Source organism: Monodelphis domestica, chromosome 2, assembly GCF_027887165.1.
Source record: "Monodelphis domestica isolate mMonDom1 chromosome 2, mMonDom1.pri, whole genome shotgun sequence".
NCBI classification, from domain to species: Eukaryota; Metazoa; Chordata; class Mammalia; order Didelphimorphia; family Didelphidae; genus Monodelphis; species Monodelphis domestica.
The window spans coordinates 441,093,793-441,117,419 of record NC_077228.1 but is presented as its reverse complement, the minus strand read 5'-3'; the positions used below and the strand labels follow the sequence as shown (position 1 = coordinate 441,117,419).

At 34.7% G+C, this 23,627-nt stretch overlaps 1 protein-coding gene across 3 annotated transcripts in view; it reads left to right on the top strand.

Moving 5' to 3' along the window:
- Window positions 1-23,627, top strand: part of RSPH3 (radial spoke head 3) — a 128,825-nt gene that overhangs the window by 35,271 nt on the left and 69,927 nt on the right. For all 3 annotated transcript variants that reach the window (XM_007484841.3, XM_007484840.3, XM_056819005.1), the window contains one exon: window positions 22,491-22,632. In XM_007484841.3, the coding sequence (XP_007484903.1) occupies window positions 22,491-22,632 (142 nt within the window). The remainder of the gene's footprint in view (window positions 1-22,490; window positions 22,633-23,627) is intronic.

The window sequence follows — 23,627 nt, the reverse complement described above, 5'->3', positions numbered from 1 at the left end:
AATTAGGTACATATCATATATAGTGAGAAGAGACTAGATGAAAGGTGATTTCAGAGATTAAAACCTTAGTAGTTGAATAGTCAGGAAAAGGCCTCCTGAAGAAGGCAGGACTTGAACTGAGACTTGAAGGAAGCCATAGAAAGTAAGAGGTGTAATAAGTAAGAAGGAAAAACATTCTAGGCATGAGGCGCAGAGACAAGATATGGGGTATCATGGGTAAAGAACAAATAGATCAATGTCACTTAATTATAAAGCATTTGTATGAAAGGGGATGGGAGAAGATGTTAAAAGTTTAAAGAAACTATGGGTCAGTGGATTGAGATCCAGACCTAGAGATGGGAGGTCCTAGATTCAAATTTGGCCTCAGACACTTCCTATTTGTGTGACCCTGGACAAATCATTTAACCCACTTAAACCCAAGCCCTTACCACTCTTCTGCCTTGGAACCAATACACAGTATTGATTCTAAGAAAGAAGGTAAGGGTTTTGAAAGAAAGAAACAAACTAAAAAGATCAAAAAGGGCCAGGATATAAAGAGTTTTAAAATACTAAATCTAGAGGTGATTTAGAGCCATTGGAGTTTGTTTGGGGGGCAAAGTGGGGAAATGTGTTCAGACCTACACATTAAGACAGTCACATTGGCAGCAGGTATGGCAGGTCAATTGGAGTGGTGAGTAACTTGAGACAGGAAGCTGAAATAGACTATTGTGTAATCTTTAAAGGGATATAGGATTTTAAAGCATTTCTGATGAAAATTCCAAAACTGAGTAGGAACACCTGAATTACAGACAATCCAGAAAAATCTAGAAAAGTAAATCCATTTGAGCAACACAAAAGAGCTGGACATTCTAATGGGGAAAAGTATCTCTTCAGAACCTGAATATCTTCAAAAGGGTATTGAGGGAGTTAAATAAGAAAAACAGAAGTCCAAGAGGTATATTGGTTCTATGCTAAGTATAAAAGGAGGGGAAAAGAGGTGTGCTGCAGTATAGAAGGGAAGATAGAAGGGTTCTCATTCAATAGGAGAGTTTCTCATTTTTGGAGACTGAAAAAAATATACAGAGAGGAAGAAGAAGAATGGATATCAGGAGAATTGAAAACAAATACACATATACACAAATAGTTTAGTATAGAAATATATCAAACTCAACAGGAAAACAGGCGGGGTGTTTATGAGGGAGGATAATATCAAAAAGAATTGTTCAGTTATTTTTCCAGTCATGTCCAAGTCTGTGATTTTTTTGAGGTTTTCTTTGGCAAAGAACCTGGAGTGGTTTGCCATTTCCTCTCCAGCTCATATAACAAATGAGGAATTGAATTTAATTGGGTTAAGTGACTTCCCCAGGGTCATACAGCTAATAAGTAAGTGTTTTGAGGCTAGTCTTGAACTCAGGAAGTTGGGTCTTGACACCAGCCCTGGTACTTTATCAACTGTACCACCTAACTGCCTTTAGAAGAGAATAGTCATAAGCAAAGCAAACTTACTTATCCTAAAGGAGAAAAGGAAAAAACAAATAACTAGGATGATCTTAAAAGATTATATTGCAAAGAAAGGGATTTAGAGAAGACAAGATTTGGCAATGGATTGTATATGTGGCATGATAGCTGGGAAGTCAAGGATGATATTGGGGTGAACCTGAGTGACTGGAAGAAGGGTAGTACCCATAACAATGATACATTCATAATAATAGGAAGTTGAATAGAGGGAGAGCGTTTGGGTTAGGAAAATATTGAGTTCTGTGTTGGACATAATAAGTTTGAAATGTCTATGGGACATTCATTGCGAAGTGTCTGGTTCAACAGTTGTTGATTCAAACCTGAAAGAGAGACTAATCCTGATTATATAAATCTGGGAATCACCTATATAGAGGCAATAATTAATCCACTGGAGCTGATAAGATGACCAAATTAGATAATATGAGATAAAAGAGTCTTGAACAGATGCTTGATGAAAATCCATACTTAGTGGTCATAACATGAATGAAGAGCCAACAAATGATACTGAAGAACAGTTGTGAAGATAGGAGAACCAAGAAAGAGCAGTGTCACAAAAATCTATAAAAGAGAGCATATTCTGGTAAAAAGCCTCAGAAAATAAAAGAGTTGAACTAGAAGAGTTCTGAGGTTCCTTTTAGCTCTAAATATATGATCAAATAATTAAAGAAAATAATTTCACGTTCAACACAAGGAAAGAACTCTCATCATCTCTTAAAAAAAATACAGGTAAGCAAAGATTCAACTTATAAACTTACCAAACAAAAGAAATATCAGTGCTTTCAAATAACAGACAAAAAAATGCAGTTAGACTTTGAGAAAGCTATGAATTGTAAATTTTTGTTTGATTTTTGTGAAGAAAAAAGTTAACACTTTGAGACACTTTAAGAAAGCAAAAAAAAATATATCAAAGGCTAAAGAATCTAAAAAGCAAAAAACATTGAAGTGAATTAATATGGGGGATCTCATTCCTTCATTATTAAATCTATATTATTATTTGTGGGATAATATAGAGCAGTAATGGAGAACCTTTTAGAGACCAAGTGCCCAAACTGCAAACCTCACACCCCATGTGAGTCCCTCCCCTTACCTCAGAAAAGGGAGGGAGGAAGCATTCTCCTGGGCTGCTGGACAGAAGGGAGGGTTATGAGAAATGTCCTCAGGCACAATGGAGATGGGGAGGGGAGCAGCTTCCTGCAGCACACATGCCATAGTTTCACCAGTGCAGATAGAGAGGATCTGTTCTGAGGTAGAGACAGAAGGAAGAGGACCAGGAAAAGACTGGTCAGGATTCAAGTATAGAAGTGGTCAAGAGGCTAATGATTTTTACTCCTCCTTTTGGGGTATTGTGGAAACAGGAATGGAATATTAGCAGGGGAGGGTCAGGATTACAAAAGTTGAGAACTGGGTACTGGCAAAGAAAGTAAGGATCTGGTAGTGAATTAGCCCAGTGGAAGGGGGAGGGAGGATGCTTCTCAAAGAAAGAGAGGTCACTGAGTTATCCCAATAGAGGGACAGTCTGGAATTTGCTAAGGGAGCAGTATGTTTTCCAACTCCCAGTCCCCATCTTATGAGAAAAAGTATAGCCAATACTAGAAAGGTTGTTGGAAGATTCTGCCATTGGTAGGGAGTGAGGCTCAGGAGATGGAAGGAGCAGAAAAGAAGAAGTTTAAGAAGAAAGGAATTTTGTCAATTATGGGTTATTCAGTAAGTTTCTGGACCAGGATTTAAACCTAGTTTCTCCTGACTCCAAGTTCACCACTCTTTCCACTGTGATACTACTAAAACAAGGGAAATAGTCAGTGGTGTCAAATTCTGCCTTTGAAGAAAAGCTGTCAGATTAGTGTTATACACAGAATACTGTAATACCTTTATGTCAACAAAATTAAAAATATAAAGGAAATGAATAAATCATTCCAAAAATGTAAAACAACTTGTTACAAAATAGAAAACTACAAATAGACCAATTTCATAAAATAATTTAAATAATACTTTAAGGGAATTGTCCAATAAAAATTCATATAGACTAAATTAATTCGTAAGTAAATTCTTCCAGATTTTAATGACTATGAATATAAAAATTAAAAAATTTAAATGGCATACAATAGATTTCTATACTTTAAAATTTTTATTATGATCAAGGAAGGATAAATTATCAGATAAATTATAGAGAGTGAAAGAGTTACTTGATATTAAGCAAATAGTCTGTATAATTCCTATATATAGAAATCATAGGATTATACCAGTAGATGTAGGTAAGGAGAGGAAGTTTATTGAGCACTTATTGTGTGCCAGGCACTATACTAGGAGTGCTTTACAGATGTTATCTCATTTGATCTCATTACAGATATTGCTTAGTTTTAAAAGGTCTTTAATAATATACATTATCCATTTAGGTTTAAAAATGCAACAAAAAGTAAAGAAAAGAAAGTAAACATGGCATAGTAACTAAAGAGCTGGTCTCAAAGACGACCTGGGTTCAAAATCTACCTTTGATGATAACTTAATGCCCCCAGACAAGATATTTAACCTCTTGGTGCTGTAGGCATCTCCACTAAAATTGGAGGGCAGAGTCTCTTCTGCTTTGGTAGGAGTTTCTTCAGTATTCCTTAATACCAACTAAAATGTAGTCTGGTCCTAAAATATAAATTAAAAGTTCAAGAATAGAAAGATTTTTTCTTTAGCACAAAAAAAAATTATCTAAAATGAAAAGCATTTGCAGTAAGAGAAAATTAGAGGCAATTTCACTAAAAATAGATATAAAGAAGATTGTCACCACTACAGTTTGACAGTTTTAGAAATGTTTGCCAGTGTTTATTACCTTAATTTTATTTTCATGCTTTATTTATGAGGCTAAGAAGGAGCTAAATGTTTTTCTAAGTAGAGGGCCATGATTATATGCTTAGGAAAGCCAAGAAATTCAGTTTTTTTTTAAAAATTGAGGTTGGGGGCAGCTGGGTAGCTCAGTGGATTGAGAACTAGCCCTAGAGACTGGAGGTCCTAGGTTCAAATCTGGCCTTAGACACTTCCCAGCTGTGTGCCCCTGGGCAAGTCACTTGACCCCCATTGCCTAGCCCTTACCACTCTTCTTCCTTGGAGCCAATACACAGTATTGACTCCAAGACAGAAGGTAAGGGTTTAAAAAAAAAAAATTGAGGTAATTAGGGAGCAGCTGGGTATCTCAGTGGATTGAGAGTTAGGCCTAGAGACGGGAGGTCCTGGGTTCAAATTTGACCTCAGATACTTCCCAGCTGTGTGACCCTGGGCAAGTCACTTGACCCCCATTGCCTAGCCCTTACCACTCTTCTGCCTTGGAGTCAATACACAGTATCCAAGACAGAAGATAAGGGTTTTAAATTAAAAAAATAAATACATAATTGAGGTAATTAATTTAAAAACATAAGAAATACAACTCCCCTCTCCAAATCTGCTTTTAAAAATAAATCACTAAGAGAAAATGGAAGAATAGTGATAGAAATAAAAATGCCATTTGTGATCGTGACATTGTTGTTCATTGATCTACCAAGACATAAAGACCTGTTTATAGGCAACTCTGAAATGAGTTTGATGGCAATAATCAGAGGGAGATTTTATATACATATGCATACATACATATATAGGGATATAGACAAGCAGGACACTTTTATTACTGTTGTGTTAAATTTAATATACATTTGATAAAATAGTAAATAATAGAAGCTGGGAGTTTCATTTATAGTCTTTCTATGTATATTAAAGCTTTCATATTTGTTTATGCATATTAAGTTTGTTTTTTTAAAATACTTTAAAGAGAGGGGAACTCTCTCCCTCTCAAAACAACCCATTCCAATTTTATCTTCAATTTTTAGGAGGTTTTTCTTTACATCAAGCTTAAATCTTCCTCTAACTTCCATCCATTGCTTCTTATTCTGCCAAACAGAACAAGTCTAATGCATCTTCTGCAAGACAGCCCTTCAAATACTTGAAAATAGCTATCACATTCCCCTTAAGTTCTCTCTTCTACCGGCTAAATTAAATATCCCTAAATCTCCAACTAATTTCCAGGTGGCATGATCATAAAGCCCTTCAACTAGTTGTGAATGTTCTCCAACTTAAAGCCTTCTTAAAATGTGGCACCAAGAAATGCACACATTACTCCAGATACTGTTTTGCCTAGGGAAGACTACAGCATTACTATTGCTATAGCACTAAGACAATAGAAAATAATGAAAAGGCTACTTCTAGGTTACATGACCACTGAGGTGGAAGATTAAATATTTTCTCTGATTCTCACAACCTTTTAAACTTATCCAAAGCAGAAATTATGAGACAAAGATGAATCAATTAAAGTGTCTAAAATATTAAGAACCCAAAAGGTTTTAAATGCTCAAATACTTCAATCATCACCTTCTTCTCTACTACCCACCATACGGTGAGGTTGCATTAGCTGACTGGATCCATAGACTTGCAACAAAACACAATCCAGTCTTGTCTTCTTTCCTGTTCCCTGTAGATCCAAGTGCCAACTGCAGAAATTTGCCAAGGCCCCAACAGTCAGTATTCTGGTAGCACATTGTGGTGAAAAAGATCACAGCAATAGAAACAAAAGGATTAGGCAGGACATATGCCTAGGCTTGAAATAGAACTCAATCACACACCCCAGACTCCTCTCAGAACCTCAAAGATCCAAACTCCAAAGAACAGAAATCAACCTCACAGTATGATAGCAGTCAACTATCTGGGCAGGTAACTGAGAATCAAAGGGACAATGGACTAGACAGGACCATATAGCACCACCCTAAGCCTAAAGGAAAAAAACACTTTTCATCCCCCCAAAGTAATGGGTAGAGAAACCTAGGTTAATGAGCTTTGAATTGCCCAGTATGAGTGGAGACCTAAGACACTGAAATCTAGTCCATAGGGAAATCACCATCAGAGGGGAGGAGTCAGAAAGTAAGCAATAGTGGAAAATAAGGTGGAGAGAACTCTGAAATTACCAAGAATCTCAGGAGGATGAAAACTTAAATGACCTTGAGCAGATAGATAAATCAATAAGGAAATTAGTAGCAGCAGAAGAAAATACGGCCTACAGATCTAATAAATGAGTTCAATCCTTTATAAATAAATATTATAAAGCAGGAAAAATGACTCCACTTGATTAGGCCCTATAGAATTTGAAGATGCGAAACAACAAAACACTAGCCCTAAGTGGTTTAGAAGAGAAATGAGAATTATGAGAGCAGAATTTATGGCTTGCATAGCAAAAATAATGAGCAAAATAAAAAATTAGAATTTGTAAATTCAAATCGAACCAAAGAAATGAGAAGAGACAACTGATTAGGAATGTAGATACATAGAACTAAAGGAAAATATAAAAAAAAAAACCATTATCAATAACACAAAAGAAAATGTTCTCTATTCAAGCAAAACATACTAATCTGGAAGGCAGCATGTGCAGGAAAAAAAACTATGGATTATATATCTCCTAAAACAGTAAGTTACCAAGAAACTTGAACACCATAATGCAAGAAATAATACAAGAGAAATACTGAGAACATCTGAACACTAAAAAAGCAGTACCATTTTAAAAATGCATAGATCGCCTCCAGAAAGAAAAAAAAAACAGTTCTAAAGTCTAAGACACATAATGCTTAAATTTAATAATTCATTTTAGAAAAAAACAGATTTGTCAAGTACCCAGGGGAAAGACCTTCAGATTCTGAGGCAAGAATTACACAGGACTGTTCCGCACCAATCAGAAAACTCAGGAATAGAATATGTTCCAAAGAGCAATGGTTGCAGCTTTCAGTGACCTACCCTACACATCTGAGCTTAACTATGAATGAAAAAAGATGGACATTCAATAAAGAGGTATTTGAAATATTCTTAGAAAGAATTTGCTTCTTAAATACCTTAGCCAACAGAAATGTAAGAGGAATAAATGAATGCCACAGCCTATAACAACAGCATCAACATTTCAACATTGTGATTGCAGAGAAATACAGTAAATCCAAGGAGATTTAAACAAAAATTTATTATTCATCAAGTAAACCCAACAAAGCAGGACTAAAATAAAGAGTTAAACTATTATGTTGAAAGAAACCATAAACAACAAACCAATATTTTTATTCAATACTATCAATAACAGCATCCAAATTCATAAAAAAAAACATTAACTAAATTACAAGAAAACATAGATAGTAACATAATAGCAACAGGAGTTATCAGTATTCCCTTCTGACATCTGGCTAAGTCTAAAAGGAAAATATGGAACAAATTGCTAGGGAAATTAGAACTAAAAGATCTATGATATCTTCTCAATAGGATTGCAAAATAATATACCTTTTTTTCACCATAAGAAACTTTAAAAAAAATTAACTATATTAGAGTACAGAGATACTGCAAAAGATTGTAAAAAGGCAAAAATAGTAAATAGCATCCTATACAGATCATAACACAATAAAAAATAATTGTTTCAAGGGCCATAAATAAAAGACAAACCTAAATGGAGAATTAACAATCCTAAATGAATGTGGTCAAAGAAATGAATCATAGAAACAATGTGTGAAAGAAAAATGAAAATGATGAAACATTCCAAAATTTCTGAAATGCAGATGCAACAAATCAAAAAAAATCATATCCTGAAAAACATACATTAACAAAATAGGAAAAGAGATTAATGAACTGAATAAACATTTTAACAAATTAGCTAATATTAAAATAAGTATAAAAGATATTAAAACTTCAAGAAGAAATAGAAAAATTGTAAACAAAAATAAACAAAAAATAATAAATGAAACTAAAGCTGATTCTTCAGAAAGACTTAGGAGAGGACAGAAAATCAAATCAATAAAATAGCAAATGAACTTGTTGAAAATACAACAAAACTGGAGAAAATAAAAAGAATAATCAAAACATATGCACAGGTATATGTCACCAAAACAACACAAAAGAAGTGGAATAATATCCTAAAAATATGAAGTACTTAAACTATCAGAAGACTAGATAGTTCTTAAATAACCCAACCTTAAATAAGAAAATTAAGAGATGTAAAGGAACTACTTAAAAAAAAAGAAAGAAAAGTTTCTCATCCTGATGAATCACAGGAGAATTGTACCAAATTTTAAAAGAATACTTTGTACTGATACTTAACAAAAATTATTCCCCAAAAAGAAAGCACTCTTTAAGAATCTTTTTATAAGACAAATGTCTTAATATGTAAACCAGATAAGGGCACAGCACAAAAAGAAAACTTTAGACTAATATAATTAATGAATATCAAATCAAATTTTCAAAAATAAAATCATGTCAAAACACACTAAAGAGATGTATCCAAGAAATCAGTCATTATGATCAAGTGGAATTAATATCAAAAATGCAAAGTTGGTTCAACATTAGGAAAACTATTATTATATTACAAATCAGAGAAAGCCTTTGACAAAATTCAATACTTTTTTATGCTATTAAAAGACATTACAATAGTGCACATGTCTGAATGTGTATAGTTAGATACGTTAGAACCTTTTCTAACTACAGAAGCAAGGATACCTGTGCTTGCTTATTTGACTATCATTTGATGTAATTGTGGAAATGCTAACAATAAAATAAGACAAGAGAAACAAATTAAAGATTGGTAAAGAGGAGATAAAATTGTCCCTATTACCTGATGATATCATGGTATGCTTGGAAAATCTTGGGGGATCAGCAAAAATACTAATAAAGACAATAAATTAAGAAAAATTGCAAGCTATAATAAACCTTCAAAAATCAACTGCATTTCTATATTGTAATAACCAAATCCAGGAAGTAGTATTAGAAAGGAAAGTCTCATTCCAAATAACTAAAAAATACGTAAAATATTTAGGGACTGGGCAATCAAAATTCATTTAAGACTTATAGAGATTCAATTACAAAGTGTTCCTTAAAGAAATCAAGAACTTAGTTGACTGGGGAAATGTGCAATGCTCATAACTATGCCATGCCAATATAACTATGACTGATACCAAAGTTAATTTACACATTTAATGTTGTACCAATGAAACCGCCAAGGACATATTTTATAGAACTAGAAAATTAAGAAATTCATTTGGAAAAACAAAAGATCTAGAATGTCAAGGGAAATGATGGAAAGAAGGGACAAAGTGAGAGTAACATTCAGACTTCTATATTATAAAGCAGCAGTGATAATAAAAAAAATCCATCTGGTATTGGTTAATTTAAATATATATATTCCAATGGACCTGACTAGGCAAAAGAGAATCAGAAACAAGAGAACTTGCCCAGGGTCACACAGCTAGGAAGTGGCTGAGGCCGGATTTGAACCTAGGACCTCCCGTCTCTAGGCCTGGTTCTCAATCCACTGAGCTACCCAGCTGCCCCCTAGAAGATATATTCTTAACTAAATGAGATAAATAAAGGCAATTACAAAAGAAAATAGATTACTTAGGTTACGTTTTTGAAAAGCAATTTATAATTATATAAATAAAGTGACTAAAACATTTATACCTTTGGAACCAGTGACTCTGTTTATAACTTAGGAAGGCTTATAACTTAGGAAGACATTGATTAAAAAGTCCCCATATGTTCCAGAATATCTGTAGAAACACTTTGTAATGAAAAGAAGAAAAGAATTAGAGGCAAAATAGATGCCCAGTGATTGGGAATGGCTAAATAAATTATATTAAATTAATTTAATGGAATATACTGTGTCATATGAAATTAAATGTGATAGAATACAGCATGAAATCTATAAGAAGTCATGAAAAGTAAAGTAAGCAGATTTAAGAAAACATGCTGTATGGCTACAACAATATAATGAAAACAACCACAGAAAAAAATCAAAAGTGAATGTAAAAATACTATAAAGATTGAATATGACTTGAATGAAAAAAAGAGGATACAGATGTTAGACATTGAAAAGATCTTTAGTCTTTTGTCAATGTGTATTGATTAGTTCCACTGATTTTTTTCTCTTAATTTTTTATCTATTAAAAATACTATTTGTTATATGAAATTGCTCTCTGGGAAGGGAAAAGGAATAGATGCTGGAAATAAGTATAAAAAGGTAAAAAATAAGCTAGCAATAAAATTTATTTTAAAAAGAAAATTAAAAATTAAATATCTTTAATCATTAATTGTGTAGAAAATCTAAGACATCAACAACAAAATAATTGACAAAAGTTTCAGTAAGAAAACCACAAAAATCATCAGCATTTCTGTGTATTCCTTAAAAAGGAGAGAAATTCATAGAAAAAGAAATATCACATAATAATAACCTTCCAAAATTGTATCTTATGATGCTTAATACTTTATATCAAGGCAACTAGAAGACAACTTTAAGGGGGAGAAAAGGGAAGAATTAATTTTAATAAATTTTAGAATTATCTCAGTTCGTGATAGATGTGGGATGTTAGATTTTTGTTTAGTACTTATAGTGAAGATTTTGTTTTCTTAATCTTATTTTCTATTTTATTCAGAGATCATTGCTTTTTGCTTTTGTTTTCTTTTCATTGTTGGCGGGAAAAACTTTCTAAAATCACACCCACCTTTTACCTCTTAAAGTTTCCTTTGCTTTTTGAAAATATGAGAATTCTCTATTACCAATACTTTAAAGGAATAAGGAACCATATAAAGGAAAGGATTTTCATTGCTCATAGCTAGAGCAGCAACAGGATAATAAAAAGTATGATGTAATCTAAATTAATTAATTAATATACCAAATTACAGATATTTTATATAGCTAGACAAAATACTAGTTCATTTGAATGGGTAGCATTCTAGTATTTTAAGGTTTTCATAGCATACTAATATATCATCTAATCCTCACAACTCTGTGAGAGAGGTGCTATTATCCCCATTTTACAGATGAGAAAACTGAGATCAAATGTCCAGAGTCATATAACTAGTATCTAAAGCAAGAGTTGATTTCAGATCTTCCTGACTCTATGTAACCTAGATGCTGCTTCTTTTTTTTTTTTAATCCTTAGCTTCCGTCTTAGAGTCGCAGAAGAGTGGTAAGGGCTAGGCAATGGGAGTGACTTGCCCAGGGTCACACAGTTGGAAAGTGTCTGAGGTGATTTGAACCTAGGATCTCCCATCTCTAGGCCTAGCTTTCAATCCACTGAGCTACCCTGCTTCCCCCTTAGATGCTTCTTATTAGAGAAATAAAAGGCTTATTAAAACAGTTGTAAGTTTAATTTTAATTAAATTTTTAGTTGACAACTGTTTCTTTACTGGTGGCTTCCTTTGTAATCCTATGTATTTTATGAATTTGAAACCATATTGATAAGGGATCCATAGTCTTCACTAGACTTTGAAAGAGTTTTATGACAAGAACAGATAAGAACCTCAGATCTCCCCAAGGAAATAATGGGGAGGAAAAGGGAGAATGAATGGAGAATATAATTTCCAAACATCACATTATTCTAAAAGGTATTAATCATTAAAACTCTTAAGTACTTATCAAAAAATATAGAAGAAAAGTAGAACAAACTAGTTAGAATTTTATTAAGCACTTACTACGTGCCAACTACAATCCAAATGCTGGAGATACAAGTACATGAAAATTATATTGTTCTTTTTTTTTTAGTTTTTAAACATTATTTTATTTGGTCATTTTCATACATTGTTCATTGGAAACAGAGATCATTTTCTTTTCCTCCCCCCCTCCCACCACCCCTCCCCTAGCCGATGCACTATTCCACTGGGTATCACATGTGTCCTTGTTCCGAACCCATTTCCTTGCTGTTGGTATTTGCATTAGGGTGCTCATTTAGCATGTCTCCTCAATGATATCCCCTCAACCCCTGTAGTCAAGCAGTTGCATTTCCTCAATGGTTTTACTCCCACAGTTTGTCCTCTGCTTAAGGATAGTGTTTTTTCTCCTAGATCCCTGCAGATTGTTCAGGGACATTGCATTGCCATTAATGGAGTAGTCCATTATGTTCGATTGTACCACAGTGTCTCAGTCTCTGTGTACAATGTTCTCCTGGCTCTGCTCCTTTCACTCTGCATCACTTCCTGGAGGTCATTCCAATCTCCATGGAATTCCTCCACTTTATTATTCTTTTTAGCACAATAGTATTCCATCGCCAACATATACCACAATTTGTTCAGCTATTCCCCAATTGATGGGCATCCCCTCATTTTCCAATTTTTGGCCACCACAAAGAACGCAGCTATGAATATTCTTGTACAGGTCTTTTTCCTTATTATCGCTTTGGGGTACAAAAGTACCAGCAGTGCTATGGCTGGATCAAAGGGCAGACAGTCTTTTATCGCCCTTTGGGCATAGTTCCAAATTGCCCTCCAGAATGGTTGGATCAATTCACAACTCCACCAGCAATGAATTAGTGTCCCCACTTTGCCACACCCCCTCCAGCATTCATTACTTTCCTTTGCTGTCATGTTGGCCAATCTGCTAGGTGTGAGGCGATACCTCAGAGTTGTTTTGATTTGCATCTCTCTGATTATAAGAGATTTAGAACACTTTTTCATGTGCTTATTAATAGTTTTGATTTCTTTGGCTGAAAACTGCCTATTCATATCCCTTGCCCATTTTTCAATTGGAGAATGGCTTGATTTTTTGTACAACTGGTTTATCTCTTTATAAATTTGAGTAATTAGACCTTTGTCAGAGGTTTTTGTTATGAAGATTGCTTCCCAATTTCTTGCTTCCCTTCTAATTTTAGTTACATTGGTTTTGTTTGTATAAAACCTTTTTAATTTGATGTAGTCAAAATTACTTATTTTATATTTTGTGACTTTCTAAGGCTTGCTTGGTTTTAAAATCTTTCCCTTCCCAAAGGTCTGACATGTATACTATTCTATGTTTGCCTAATTTACTTATAGTTTCCTTCTTTATATTCAAGTCATTCACCCATTCTGAACTTATCTTGGTGTAGGGTGTGAGGTATAGATCCAAACCTAATCTCTCCCACACTTTTTTCCAATTTTCCCAGCAGTTTTTATCAAACAGTGAATTTTTGTCCCAAAAGCTGGGGTCTTTCGGTTTGTCTTTGCTGTCTTTGACTGTCTTGCTGAGGTCATTTACCCCAAGTCTATTCCACTGATCCTTCTTTCTGTCTCTTAGCCAGTACCAAATTGTTTTGATGACCAATCACTGCTTTGTAATATAGTTTGAGATCTGGGACTGCAAGGCCACCTTCCTTTGTATTTTTTTTTATTATTTCCCTGGATATCCTTGATCCTTTGTTCTTCCAAATGAACTTTGTTATGGTTTTCTCTAATTCAGTAAAAAAGCTTTTTGGAAGTTCAATGGGTATGGCACTAAATAGATAGATAAGTTTGGGTAGGATGGTCATTTTTATTATGTTAGCTCGCCCCTCCCATGAGCAATCAATGTTTTTCCAATTGTTAGGTCTAGTTTTAATTGTGTGGAGAGTGTTTTGTAGTTGTGTTCATATAGTTCCTGTGTTTGTCTCAGCAGATAGATTCCTAAGTATTTTATATTATCTCAGGTGACTTTAAATGGAATTTCTCTTTCTAATTTTTGTTGCTGAACAGGATTGGAGATATATAGAAAGGTTAATGACTTATGTGGGTTTATTTTGTATCCTGCAACTTTGCTAAAGTTGTTGATTATTTCAACTAGCTTTTTGGTTGATTCTCTAGGATTCTTTAAGTAAATCATCATATCATCCACAGAGTGACACCTTGGTCTTCTCATTGCCAATTTTAATACCTTCGATTTCTTTTTCTTCTCTAATTGCTACTGCTAGTGTTTCTAGTACAATATTAAATAACAAAGGTGATAATGGGCATCCTTGTTTTACTCCTGATCTTATTGGGAAGACTTTGAGTTTAACCCCAATTGCAGGTGATGTTTGCTGATGGTTTAAAATATATACTGTTTATTATTTTTAGGAAAGGCCCTTCCATTCCTATACTTTATAGTGTTTTGGAATGGGTGTTGTATTTTATCAAAAGCTTTTTCTGCATCTATTCAGATAATCATGTGATTTTTGTCGGTTTGCTTGTTAATATGATCAATTATGTGGATGGTTTTCCTAATATTGAACCATCCTTGCATTCCTGGTATGAATCCTACCTGATCATAGTGGATAACTTGCTGGAGTCTTTTTGCTAGTATCCTATTTAAGATTTTTGCATCTATAGGGAGGTTGGCCTATAGTTTTCTTTCTCTGTATTTAACCTGCCTGGCTTTGGGATCAGTACTATGTTTGTGTCGTAAAAAAAATTTGGTAGAACCCGTTCTTGGCTTATTCTGTCAAATAGTTTGTATAATATTGAGATTAATTGTTCTTTGAATGTTTGATACAATTCATTTGTGAATCCATCTGGACCTGGGAATTTTTTCTTAGGGAGTTCTTTGATGGCTTGTTCAAATTCTTTTTCTGATATGAGGTTGTTTAGATATGGGGTTGTTTAGGTAATTTATTTCTTCTTCTTTTAGTCTAGGCAATTTATATTTTTGTAAGTATTCATCCATATCACCTAGATTGCCATATTTGTTGCCATATAATTGGGCATAGTAGTTTTTTAATGATTGCCTTAATTTCCTCTTCATTAGAGGTGAGGTCTCCCTTTTCATCTTGAGTACTGTCAACTTGGTTTTTTTCTTTCCTTTTTTAAATTAGACTGACTAGTACTTTGACTATTTTATTTGTTTTTTCAAAGTACCAGCTTTTAGTCTTATTTATTAAATCAGTAGTTCTTTGACTTTCAATTTTATTGATTTCTCCTTTGATTTTTAGAATCTCTAATTTAGTCTTCATCTGAGGATTTTTAATTTGTTCACTATCTAGATTTTTAATTTGCATACCCAATTCATTGACCTCTGCCCTTCTTAATTTGTTAATATATGAACTCAAGGATATAAATTTCCCCCTGAGTACTGCTTTGGCTGCATCCCATAGGGTTTGAAAGGATGTCTCACCATTGTCATTTTCTTCAATGAAGTTATTAATTGTTTCTAGAATTTGTTCTTTAGCCAGTTTTGGAGAATCATATTGTTTAATTTCCAATTAATTTTTTATTTATCTCTCCATGTACCCTTACTAATTATTATTTTCATTGCATTGTGGTCTGAGAAGGTTGCATTTATTATTTCTGCCCTTTTGCACTTGTTTCCAATGTTTTTGTGCCCTAATACATGGCCAATTTTTGTGAATGTACCATGTGCTGCTGAAAAGAAGGTGTATTCCTTTTTGTCCCTATTTATTTTTCTCCACATGTCTACTAACTCTAATTTTTCTAAGATTTCATTCACTTCTCTTACCTCGTTCTTATTTATTTTTTGGTTTGATTTATCTAGTTTGGATAGAGGAAGGTTCAGATCTCCCACTAGTATAGATTTTCTATCTATTTCATCCTTGAGCTCCTCTAGTTTCTCCTTTAGAAATTTGGATGCTATGCCATTTGGTGCATACTTATTGAGTACAGATATTTCCTCATTGTCTATGCTGCCTTTTATCAGGATGTAATTACCTTCCCTATCTCTTTTAACGAGATTTATTTTTACTTTGGCTTTGTCAGATATCATGATTGCAACTCCTGCCTTCTTTTTATCAGTTAATGCCCAATAGATTTGGCTCCATCCTCTTACTTTCACCTTATGCGTATCTACCTTCCTCATGTGTGTTGCTTGCAGACAGCATATGGTAGGGTTTTGGATTCTAATCCACTCTGCTATTCGCTTGCATTTTATGGGTGAGTTCATTCCATTCACATTCAGAGTTATGATTACCAGCTGTGTATTTCCCAGCATTTTGATTTTTACTCCTGGTCCTGCCTTTTCTTCTTTCACTATTTCCTTCTACAGCAATATTTGTTTATAATCAGTCCCCCTAGATCCCACCCTTATTTTACTTCCCTTCCTACCCCCCTCCCTTCTTATTCCCCCCCTTATTTTCCCCTGTAGTCTTTTTAAAATTGCCCCCCTACCCTCTCCTTCCCTTGTACTGCTTACCTTCCCACCAGTCCGTTTTTTACCCTTCTACCCCCCCAATAGGACGCAAATCTATTCTGCCCCAATGGATTGGATTGTTCTTCCCTCTTTGGGTCAGTTTCAAAGCACGTAAGAGTTGAGTATTTCCTATCTCCAACCTCTTTACCCTTCCAGTGTATTGATGTTCTCTCCTCTCCCGCCATGAGCTTCTTTGTGACATATAAATTTACTCCCATGTTTCTTTTCCCATTTCTTTTAGTATTAACCTCTTTTTTTTAGCTCTGGTTGTCGATAGATAGATAGATAGATAGATAGATAGATAGATAGATAGATAGATATAGATATATACACACACACACATGTATATGTATTTATGCATGCATATATCTATATACCTATTTATGTCTTGTCCTTTCATCCTATACAGTTTATCACTGTTCCCTCTAAGTGTAATTCTTCTAGCTGCCCAGGTGATAACAACAGTTTTTAAGAGTTACCAATGACCTCTTTTCTTATAGGGATATATATCATTTTAACTTATTGAGTCTCTTAAAAAGTTTTTTTTTGTTGTTATTGTTTTTGTTTTTCTTTTCCCCCGCTTTTTAAATTACCTTTTGATGATTCTCTTGAGTTCTGTGCTTGGACATCAAATTTTCTGTTCAGGTCTGGTTTTTTTCTTTATGAATGCTTGGAATTCTTCTATTGTGTTGGATGACTATACTTTTCCCTGTAAGAATATAGTCAATTTTTCTGGGTAGTTGATTCTTGGTTGTAGACCTAGTTCCCTTGCTTTCCGGAATATCATATTACATGCCTTTCGGTCCTTCAGTGTGGATGCAGCCAGATCCTGCATTATCCTCACTGTGTTTCCGTGGTATCTGAATGGCTTCTTCTTGGCAGCTTGTAATATCTTTTCTTTGGTCTGATAGTTTTTGAATTTGGCTATAACATTCCTGGGTGTTGTCAATTGGGGATTAAATACAGGAGGTGATCTGTGTTTTCTTTCAATCTCCACTTTCCCCTCTTGTTCTAGGATATAGGAACAGTTTTCCTGAATAATTTCCTGTAGTATTATATCCAGGCTTTTTCTTTTGTTATGGTCTTCTGGTAGACCAATGATTCTTATATTGTCTCTTCTCGAACGATTTTCTAAATAGTCTTTTTTGTGAATGAGATGCTTCATATTTTCCTCAATTTTTTCATTCTTTTTGTTTTGTTTTATAGAGTCCTGCTGCCTTGTGAGGTCACTTAATTCCAGTTGTTGTATTCTGGTTCTTAAAGACTGGATTTCATCCCTGGCTTTTTGGTTATCCTTTTCCTTCTGGTCTGATTTTCGTTGAAGGTCATCTTTCATCCTCTTTACCTCGTCTTTCATCTCCTTTGTCCCATCTTTCATCTTCTTTGCCTCATCTTTCATCTCCTTTGCCTCATTTTCCAGCTGATTGATTTTGGCCTTCAAAACACTATTTTCTCGTTTTAGTTCAAGTGCCTTTGTTTCCAGATGACTTATCTTAATTTTTAAGTTCTTCTCCCAATTGTCTTCAGCCTCTCTTGTTTTTTGAGTTCTTCCACAGCCTGTGTCCAATTTGCTGAGATTTCTGATTTATTGTTTGCTGATCTCTCCCCCTCTGTTCCATTTGCTGAGTAGAAGCTATCTATTGTAGTTTCTTCTTTTTATGTTGTTTGCTCAAATTCACCCCTTCCTTACTCCCCGTATTTGTCTGTGCTCTTGCTCCTTTCATTTTTTTTTATTTTGGGGGCTTTTGTCAGTCTCCCCTCTTAGAGCCTTAACAGGAGATCTCTCGGTGCAGTCTTTGGTGGGGGGGTTGTTGGGGTTTGAGCTTTCCTGTCCTCTGGAGGCTTTTGATTGGATTAAAGTCCAGCAGTCAATGAGGATGGGTGTAGAACCTGGGCTTCCCTGAGTTCTGGAGACTTTTGATGGGATTAAGTACAGCTTAGTTGAGCTGGGTGTGCTCTGAGTCCAAACTTCCTGGAAGGCTGGAGCAAATATGGAGGATCTCCACAGCTCTGGCCAGGCTGCCAGGTCTATGCTCCCTCTCCAGCTCCTTCCCTGCCATCTGTGTTGGACGCTCTGAACCTGGCCACCCCTGCTCGCAAGGTATGCCCTTTAGACCAGCATCTTGGCCCGCCCAGATGTTCTCGCTGCTGCTGGAATCTCAGCGCTCTGGGTGGGAAGGGGGATGGACTTTCCTTCTGTCTTCCTCTTAAACCCAAGTGTTCTTGGATTCCAGCTTTTGGGGGGACGTACCTTTTGAATTAAGTCCAGCAGGAGGGTTCCTTGGCTCTGTCTTGTTGTTAGGTTTGATTTTCAGTCCCCTGGGAGCATTCAGTTTGTGATCAGTTAGGAAGGGTATTCAGAGATCTGAACTTCTGCTCCTTCTGGGCCACCATCTTGATTCCACCTCAAATTATATTGTTCTTACTGTAAAGGAGTATTACATTTTTTAAAGGCGAAGACAGAACATAAAGGAAGACTAGAAAGCGACAAGGGAAGAGAATTTGGGTTGATAACAAAATATTCCAAAAAGTGGGCAATAAATTAACTTGGAATTAAAATGAACATATGACTCCTCAAGAAATAGCAGTCCTGGGGGCAGCTGGGTATCTCAGTGGATAGAGAGTCAGGCCTAGAGTTGGGAGGTCCTAGGTTCAAATCTGGCCTCAGACTCTTCCCATTCTTCCCAGCTGTGTGACCTCAGGTCACTTAAGCCCCATTGCCTAGCCCTTCCCACTCTTCTGCCTTGGAACCAATACACAGTATTGATTCTAAAACGGATGATAAGGGTTTTACCAAAAGAGAGAGAGAGAGAGAGAGAGAGAGAGAGAGAGAGAGAGAGAGAGAGAGAGAGAGAGAGAGAGAGAGAGAGTGAATGAATAGTACTCGTAAGCAGAGACTCACCCATCAATGAGCAGGCCTCTGGGTGGAATTGCCTTTAGGTAAGCTCTAGATACGGAAGCATCAGAAACAACTGAAATTAATAGCCCAAAGTTCAGTAAGCTTTCACTTAATGGAAGAACCTCCCTATTTAACAAGAAATCCCAAGAACCTACTCTGGCAAAAATTAAAGTTTAGGCCAATATCTTATATATGCAGTTTGCCACAATAATGAATAACCAAAGTAAACGCAGGATTGAACATTAGTGGTCATGCCATTAAAAAAAAAACCAGAAGATAATCTAAGAAAAAAGTTAATGTATGAAATTTCTTGAGAAAAGGTTTATATCCAATGAACAGAAATATATAATATCAAAAGTAATTCCCCTAATAGATGAGTGGCCAAATGAAATGAACAGTTCTCAAAAGGAAAACTGTAGACTATTAATCAAATGAAAGAATGCTCTAAGTCTATCACAAGAAGAGAAATACAAAATAACCGACTATGAGGTTCCATCTCATAGCCAGTAAATTGGGAAAGATAGTAAAAGACAAGAATAGTCTACTTTGGAGGAATTACCGAAAGATAAACACACTTAACTCATTATCTGTGAAGCTCTTAAGTTGGTACAACCATTTTTGTAAGCAAGTTGTAATTATGCAAATAAAATAGCAAAAATGCCCATATTTCTTGCCAGGTATATACCACAAGGACATTATTGTTAGAGAAAGGCTATATATACCAAAATATTTATAGCATTTTTTTTCATAGTGGTAAAGAACTAGAAATGAATAGATAGCTGTTTGTTGGAGAATGACTAACAATTTGAGGTACATGAAAATAATGATCTTAGATATTAGTATGGCATAAAAAGTGAATTTGAAGAATAAAAAGAAGTATGGTAAGACAAACTAATGTTAAGTAAAATAAGTAGAACCAGGAAAGTAATATACTCAATAGGTTATATCAATATAAATAGAAAGAATAAGAAAATAATCCTACCTTGACCAAGCCTGGCTTCAAAAGAGTGAATGCAGAAGCTGTGGATGCAAAACAATGAGTATAATACTGTGTGGAAGCTTTGGGTGTGAAACAATGAATATAACACTATCAGTCTTGATTAATTTGTTGGTTGTTTTTTCTGGGCCTTTTCCCCTTCTTTACAGGCTTGCTTTCCAGGGATGCAAGGGAAATTTATATCTAAGTAGGTATAGATATAAAAGTTTAGATATTTAGAAAGGTAAGAATGTGAAATAAAAAACTAGAGAACAACAATTCTTTAGTATATAAGAATTCCTTTTAGCACTTTTACCCCATCTTCTAATTTTATATGAGGAGATTTTACATTTCTGTCATTGATTCATTTATGGCATGTGGTGTAAGGTAGAAATACCATACCATATTTCCCATCAGTTTTTATTGAATAATAATTCCTATTCTCTTGTGTTTAGTAATCTTGTATTTTTCAAATGCTAGTATTATGTTTAGTAGTCTATGTATTATTTTGACTTATAATTTTGAATTACATATTCTGTTATATTTAACTCCTTTTTTTAAATCTCTTATAAGATAGTGTTATTGATAATTGCTACTGTATAAGATCCAGCAACGAAACCCCTTTTTCTCATTATTTTCTTCACAGTTATCACTAATTTTATGTCATTTGGTACTACTTTGTATTAAGTCTATAAAATAATTTAGATATTACTATTTTCATTATACTGTGCTTTTAAGAGCGCTTTCCAAGAATGACTACATTGAATGCAAAAGACATGTGCTAATACCAGATAATCCCCTGAAATATAGCCTTTGTTATAGGAATCATGACATAAAAGGCCTGGATATACTTTAGGAAATTTACTCAATGACTTGTAAAACCCTACCCAGGAAATCTGTAGAAAATCACCATCTAGTTCACTTCGAAGTCTCCAAAGAATCATAGGGTTTAGGGCTAGCAAGAATCTTGGGTATATATCTAATGTAAGTAAATCATCATATTTTATAAATCAGGGAAGCAATATATATTGAGATCCTGACTTGTCATACAGCCTGTGTTCTAGTCTCCATCTTTGATTCATATATATTGTAAGACATAAACACTTAGAGGAAAGAAAAATGTTGTTAGTATATTGAAGAAAATAAACATTTCAATAAATGACTGTCTTTCAAATGTTTTCCCCTTTTAGTTTCCTAAGTGTACTGAGGAATTTTCTATTGTGACTCTTTCTGAAATTCCCCATTGTTCCCTAAAGATTTCTCCAGGTGTGGCTCAATTATTTAAAAAGTTGACTTCTAGCCTAGAAAGACTTTTTATAAATTCTCTCTGTTGTTGGTGTGACCATTTCCACAAAAGGGAAAATCCTCAAGAGCCTTCTACATCTAGGAAGATATTCTGCCTTTTAATATCACAGTTTGAGTGATACAGTGACACACTAGTGGCTTCCTCTGTCTAAAATTATTCCCTTTTTACATTTTACCTGTTACTCTGTAAACACAGATCAGCTTACTCAAGCTTAAAGCTTCTTACTCAGAACTGTAATAATATTTTAAATTTTGTTTCATTTTTTCTTGGAACAACTAATAGAAACCACACCCAAGGAAATGTCATGAAATATGAGCTCATTAGATAGAGCAGGAGAAGTAGGAGACAGAGACCCCAAGACACCATACACCATGGCACAACCAAATGTAATGGACTTTTCTACTAGCATCAATACAATGATCCTAGACACTCCTGAGGGACTTATAAGAGCGCTATCCACGTCCAGAGAAAGAACTATGGGAACAGAAATGCAGAAGAAAAAACATGATTGATCACATGGTTCGATGGGGATATGATTGGGATTTTGATGTTAAAAGATCACTCTACTACAAATATGAATAACATGGAAATAGATTTTGAACAATGATACATATATAACCCACTGGAATTGCTTGTCAGCTCCAGGATGGGGGAGGGAGAATCATAAATCATGTAACCATGGAAAAATATTCTAAATTTTAAAAAAAATCTACCTGTTACCAGACCTTCCTAAGGTGGAGACTGTTTCTTGATGTTTTCAAGCATGCTTTCTTTCCAGTGGGTATTATTTAGGCTTCCAAGTTAGTCAATGAAAGAAGGGAAACAGGGAAAGAATCTAGCACCTATTATTACCTTTAACCCTAAGAAATATTTTTCCATCACTTTATAGTCTACTCAACCTGATCCTGTTGAGCTCCAAAGGCAGCAGGAGGCCAAAAGGAAAGCTCTTGCTAGAAGACGAGCTAGAGAACATCTTCGACCAAGAAGTCCTGAACCTGTAGAAGGCAGAAAACATGTTGATGTACAGACAGGTATATCACCCCCAAAATAATTAGGGGTTTGTTTTGTTTTTAGATTCTCTCCATTTAACTTTTTATATTATTCATGTATTTGCTCTTCAGTCTAGTTCTCTGTTTACTTAAAATTTATATTTGTATAATAAAAAGATTGTTTTTGAATATCTACTATGTACAGAGTATGTGCTAAGTATTGTAGGGCCACCTGGTCAGAGTAGGAGATAAAAATTTTCCTGTCCCTTTCCATAGTTTCTTCTCAAACTCATTTTGCATAGGCCAAGAAAAGAACCACTCCTATGCTTAACTACATTCTGGCATAAATCAGCCAAGCATTTCCTTCAACACAATTTTGGAGCATGGTGCAACCATGTAGAATTGTATTCTAATTCTAGAATTTATTTTTATTTATGAATAGTCAAAACCCCAGTATATGTCTTGCCCTTCTTCTTGTCTTGGCCTCTTTGCTCCTCTCTTTCCCCTTGTTTTTCAGGGAAAGTCTGTGGCCACCCAATACTATATGTTCAGTAGTCTTGGCCAGAGCCCTAACTTAAGAAGAACAAAGAGTGGGGCAGTGAGCCAGATAGAGCCAAGATGACTGCCAATCCAAAAGATTACTCACTTGATTACTTAAAAGTAATTGGGTGACAGGAGGAAGAGTTAGATAGATGAATTTGGGAAACATTATAGACATGTCACAAAAGAATGAGATTTCAGTAATGTAGAACTTCCAACTATCTGGATGTGTATTAGAGCTCACTTTGACCCAAAGCAACTAATAAATTCTTGACTTGCTTCATATTATAATTTCATTTTTCACAAAAACTTATCTTAAAATCTTTGAAAGATGATGGAGGACAAGAAAGATACCCTGCAGATTTCAGAGGGAAAAATTATAACTATAAAGTTAGGTGACCATCAGTTATTATTATATGTTTTTATTAATCTCCTCCCCACAGACAAGTGTTTATTCCATAGATATCTTCAGGTCCCCAACCCTAGGATATGGATGG